The sequence below is a fragment of the Cynoglossus semilaevis genome, chromosome 6 (assembly GCF_000523025.1).
Source record: "Cynoglossus semilaevis isolate Cse_v1.0 chromosome 6, Cse_v1.0, whole genome shotgun sequence".
Taxonomy (NCBI): domain Eukaryota; kingdom Metazoa; phylum Chordata; class Actinopteri; order Pleuronectiformes; family Cynoglossidae; genus Cynoglossus; species Cynoglossus semilaevis.
Window position 1 is genome coordinate 4,788,431 of NC_024312.1, and position 5,028 is coordinate 4,793,458.

General features: G+C 52.9%; 3 protein-coding genes across 5 annotated transcripts in view; 1 reads left to right on the top strand and 2 right to left on the bottom strand.

The window, feature by feature from the left end:
- Positions 1 to 1,728, top strand: part of spata2l (spermatogenesis associated 2-like) — a 5,122-nt gene extending 3,394 nt beyond the window's left edge. For 2 of the 3 annotated variants that reach the window (XM_025055989.1, XM_025055990.1), the window contains exon 5: positions 24 to 1,728. In XM_025055989.1, the coding sequence (XP_024911757.1) occupies positions 24 to 959 (936 nt within the window). In that variant the 3' untranslated portion in view covers positions 960 to 1,728. The remainder of the gene's footprint in view (positions 1 to 23) is intronic. The other variant, XM_017033373.2, reaches the window with a different exon arrangement.
- Positions 1,558 to 4,954, bottom strand: LOC103379784 (forkhead box protein L1-like). The gene is made up of 2 exons (XM_008311453.3): positions 3,340 to 4,954; positions 1,558 to 3,248 (listed from the first exon to the last, which is right to left on the bottom strand). Exon 1 carries the CDS (start codon positions 4,778 to 4,780, stop codon positions 3,884 to 3,886), a length of 897 nt encoding a protein of 298 aa, XP_008309675.1. The 5' UTR covers positions 4,781 to 4,954; the 3' UTR covers positions 1,558 to 3,248; positions 3,340 to 3,883.
- Positions 4,880 to 5,028, bottom strand: part of LOC112487111 (forkhead box protein L1-like) — a 2,443-nt gene continuing 2,294 nt past the window's right edge. Inside the window, exon 2 of the mRNA XM_025056322.1 lies at positions 4,880 to 4,892. Coding sequence (XP_024912090.1) covers positions 4,880 to 4,892 — 13 coding nt within the window. The remainder of the gene's footprint in view (positions 4,893 to 5,028) is intronic.

Here is a 5,028-nt window from a genome sequence, read left to right on the forward strand (position 1 = left end):
CCGGGTTCCGCAGTGGGAGCGCAGCGGCGGCGGCGGCGCTGGACGACAGCCTCTGCAGCTGTCTCCTGTCTCCACCTCCTTATCATTGTCTCACGCTCTGCATCCAGTGTCAAACGCAGCACGCCGACGGCTGTGCGGTGCTGGACCACTGCCTGGCGGAGAAACACCACCTCGTGTCCCAGGACTTCAGAGAACCGGGTGGAACCTGTCTGCAGGACCACAGCCTCAGAGGACACGCCCCTGTCACGTCTCCCACTCTGTCCTGCAACGGCGCCCCCTGTGACTCCATGCTCAGCTGTCAGCTGACCACAGCGAAGAACGTGAAGAGGCGCCAAAGTGACAGGGAAAGCCCGGACCTGGAGTCAGGCCGTCTTCAGGACGGCGCAGTCTCAGAGGCGGTGGACAGTCTGTGCAGCTGCGTCCAGTCTCCGCACCTGTCCCTCAGACGCTGCGTCCAGTGTCGGACCGTCCACAACGACGGCTGTGCGATGCTGAAGCTCTGTGAGGAGAACCAGCACCTCCTGGAGGGCGGCTCCAGTATGGTCTCCCTGCAGAGGGAGGATGGGGGGGCAGATGGCAGCAGAACGTCCCCCGCTCTGTCCAGCAGCAGTTCTCAAATGTCCTCCTTGGTTCTGCACGACCCCCAGTCCAGCATCCCCTCCTTCCTCTGTCCAATCACCTTCCACGACTGCTGTAACCTGGGCCACCTGGACCCCAAGGTCCTGTGTCGCAGCTGCAATGTTTTTCACTCCACCTCCTGCAGGGGGCAACAGATGTGCCTCGAGCTGGACCACAGCGTCCAGCCCTTGGGGGTGTGTGTCTGTGGGAGGACCTGCTCCAGGAACCCGCTGGTCCTGTGCCGGTACTGTGGCAGCGAGCTGTGTAACGAGTGCTGGTACCACAGCCCCGTGGTCTGCAGGGTCTGTCACCTGACCTACGACCAGTCGTCTCCGGTCTGACCCGGACAGACGCGGTCAGCTGATCTGAAGTGCCTACGATCCTATGACGTCACCAACAATCTGGTCCAGTCCTAACCCTCGCCCTAACCCCCCATGAAGACTGTGTCATAGCCTGACACCCAGTGCCTGTTGAGGGCGGGGTTACTCTGACTCCGCCCCCTCTAGACCTTTTTTAAACAAACTGCCTTCTCGACAATGAACCCTTTGATCTGAGGTACTGGGATCACAGTCACTGTTACTTCACGTGCTCAGTCAGAGGGAGGGGCTTATTCGGTGCTGAAGCTCCGCCTCTGTCATTTTAGTTTCTTCATCAAAGACTGCCCCCCCTGGTGTTTGTCTCCCCCTACAGGACAGAGCGTGCACTGCCCCAGTCCCTGTATCTGTTCAAATACATGTTCTTTATGGTCAAACAAAATCCAGCTTCAGCACAAACCAGGAAATATCTCTCTCTCTGTTGGAGCGTCCCTCTCTCTCTCTCTCTCTCTCTCTTGCCCCCTCTCCCTCTAATGTGTTATTAATTAGATGCAGGAGTGTGTATGTGTGACATCGCTGACTGGACCTTCACATCTCATTACACTTCGACCAATCAGAGCGCAGCGAGCGTGACAACTGTTTATTTATGCACAGAGCTGAAACCAGCGGCGAGCAGGGGCAGCTGGGAACTCTTCTCACACACACACACACACACACACATCGGTGCTCAGTCCAGTTTATGACGTCTGATTTCTGACTGTGTCACTGATCAACAATAAAAACGACTTCTTTCATCTACGGCTCTGGTTCCACCTGGTTCCACCTCCGCTGCACCAAACCTCATAGAGAAAACCAGTGATTTAAGGTCACAGAGACACGGACGCTGCTGCTTCACCGCCCGCCTCCACCACTGTTTCCATCCGCTGGTTCAAATCCTGAAGGTAGATTCACCTCAGTACCTGGGTTGACCACAGGAGGCAGCAGAGGACCAGCAGCTTTAAAGTCTCTGTGAACTAAAAACTGATTTTCTCCATGGGGTTTGGTGGGTAGATGTTGGTGTGTTATGTTCACCCACGCACACACAGATACACGTTCACATGTATGACGTGGTCACTGACAGAAACACAGCTGCTCAGTATAAATCTGAGTTTGTTTGTTTTAGCCTAAGTGCTCAAATTATGAGTGTGTGTGTGTTTGCAAACGTGTCAGTCTGTGGCTCTGTGTGTGTGTGTGTGTGGAAGAACTCCACTTCCTCTGGGATTAAGTGTTAATTTCAGGGTGGTCCCAGTCTGAGGGTGGTAATCCTACACACACACACACTTCTGCGACATGTGTGTGTGTGTGTTTATTTACAGTTGGTAAAAAGTAGAGCGCCATCATCTGCTCCACTGAAGCCTTTCTGTCCTGAATATCCCAGAGTTCCTTGTGTTACAGCCGTCTCGCTCACGTTAAAGATAAAATAAATATTTGCGTGTGTGTGTTAAACACTGCTGCGCTGTGTTTGTGTGTGTGTGAACTGCAGAAATAATCACAGAGTTTGGACCAAAACAGTCGGTAAATCAGTCTGTCCAACACGGACACGTCCAGAAAAGAACACGATGTGGAAACACGGGTTTGTGATTTTTGGATTATTATAAACATCGCATCGTACTTCAAACTGTTTACCAATACTTTGTCATGACTACACACACGGGGGGGGGGGGGGGGGGTCATATAAATGTATTATGTACATGTAAACTCATTAACTTCCAAACACTGAGTCATTACTGCCAGTCATTGGTACTTTATGGAATGTCAGAATGTTTGAAAAAAATATGTACTTTCCCTTTAACAAGAAAAGGAACCAGGATCAAAGTCCAGGGAGAAAATCAGTGATTTTAGCTCAGACAGACTCAGACTCAGCAGATGTTTGTCTTCCTTGAAGCTAAAATCACTGTTCCTTCTATGAACTCTGATGATGGAGAAGAAACGATTCCCAAAACACACTTTTCCACTTGTGAAAATCATTGAACGGATTGTTTTAATCTCTCTAATCTGAGTTTCTTTGCAGTTGTTTCGTCATCAGACGTCTGAATATTTTACCTCACACACAAGAAGTGAAACTTCAACAATCTTTTCATCCATGAACTAAATCACACTCGGCTCGTTGCTGTGAGTGTAAACAGTGTTCAGGACGTGGAGATATCCCCGTTTACACATCGATACAGTGAAATATAATGTGATGAAATGTTCAGTTAAATCAACCTCCAAACATCGACTCAGTCCCGACTTTTACGCATGCGTGTTGACGAAGCTCAGCTTCCTGCTGCTCCACGGCTGTAGATGAAGATCAAAGTGCATTTGAGTTGGAAACAGAAGAGGTAAAATAAAAATAAATCAAAGTTTCTCGGAGAATTCGAACTCTTACGTCTTCTTCACGTCCGTGAGAAAATGCGCTGCGCGTTTTTGCGAGTTTTATTTCCCCCGGAATCGCAGAAGATTTATCAGAGAAATACCGAAAGGAATCCACGTTTCAGAAGAATTCAGTCCAGGGTTCGTTCTTTGCTTTTTCTGGTCCGGTGAATACTGGAGAACCTGGTCCTGGAGTTGGACTAATGTTGGGAGCCGGTCTGTATTGGACTGAAACAGTCAGTCACACTGCGCCAAAGACCAAACACTGGAGAACTATTTAAAACGAACCGGAATCAGTTCTCCGAACATTTAAATCGTTGTTGTTGAAGTTGGTTTTATTTTTGTGACTATTCTTTGCATCCGTGTGTAAAATGTTGGTCGTTTTTTTGTTGTTTGGGAGAAATAATAGAAACTGAGCAACCGCAGAATCAGGGCGTCACAAATCCTCAGTTTTAGGCCGTGTTTTGGAGACAGCGCCCGCTGGTGGTCTGGTCACACGTCGGCTTCGTCACTAAAGTTCTTTTCTTTACACTTCCACTTCCGTCTGGACTTCTCCAGGTTCAGGTGAGAGCGGAGCGGGAATCCCAGCTGTCGGGGCCGCGCACGCAGCACCACGCACCGACGGCTGCCGTCTCCGCCGGGAACCCGCAGACTCTGTGTCTGGGGCTGCGCGCTTCCTCCTCATCCTCGTTTTTGGCCAAAATGCTCTCGATGCTGAAGCTCCTGGATTTGGTTCCCTTCACCGCGGGAGGTGCAGCCGCGCGTGCGGTTCCTGCGCACGGGTCAGCCCTGAACCTGTGCGCGTCGCTGCAGAGCGCGCACATCAGAGACGCGCCGTGAAGACAGTGTGCCGGACTGTCCTGCTGGTCTCTGGCTTTCTGGCTCTCCGAGGACTCTCTCTGTTTCCTCACAGAGGTGAGGGGGGCCCTGGGAGTCCCCGCGGGGCCCCTGCTGCGCCTCTGAGCCTCCTGCTGCTGCTGGGTCCGGTTCTTCCTCTTCCTGCGCCGGTAGTTCCCGTTCTCGAACATGTCCAGACACCGTTGGTCCAGGGTCCAGTAGCTGCCCTTCCCGGGCCGGCCCTTCTCTCTGGGCACCTTGATGAAGCAGTCGTTGAGGGACAGGTTGTGGCGGATGGAGTTCTGCCAGCCCTGCTTGTTGTCCTGGTAGAAGGGGAACCGGTCCATGATGAACTGGTAGATGCCACTCAGGGTGGCGCGCTGCTGAGGCGCGCTCCTAATGGCCATGGCAATCAGGGCGATGTAGCTGTAGGGCGGCTTCTGGGGGGGCTCCCGGAGGCCCTGCGGCCCCGGAACGAGACCCGCATGCAGCGCGGGCACGACTCCCGCTGAGCCGTCGGTGCTGCGCGCGTACAAGTAGAAAAGCGGGTGCGCGGAGAAGCCGAGGCCCGGGGTCTGAGCCGAGGCTCCGATGGGCGGGAGGCGGGTGTAGAGAGTCATGAAGGCCGGTGATGGAGCGCGGTGGAGCAGGGAGGCTGCAGCTGTGCCGCCGCCGTGAGTCTGAGCTCAGAGTTCTGCAGAGTTGGCTCTAAATGTCCGTCACACACACTTCCTGCAGGGCCACCCACAACAATCCAACTTTACACTACACTCTGTGTGTCTGTGTGCACGTGCGTGTGCTCGTCAGCAGCTGCAGCAGCAGCAGCCAATCAGGGGGCGTCTTATTTCCCGCGTGTGTTTTCAGGATT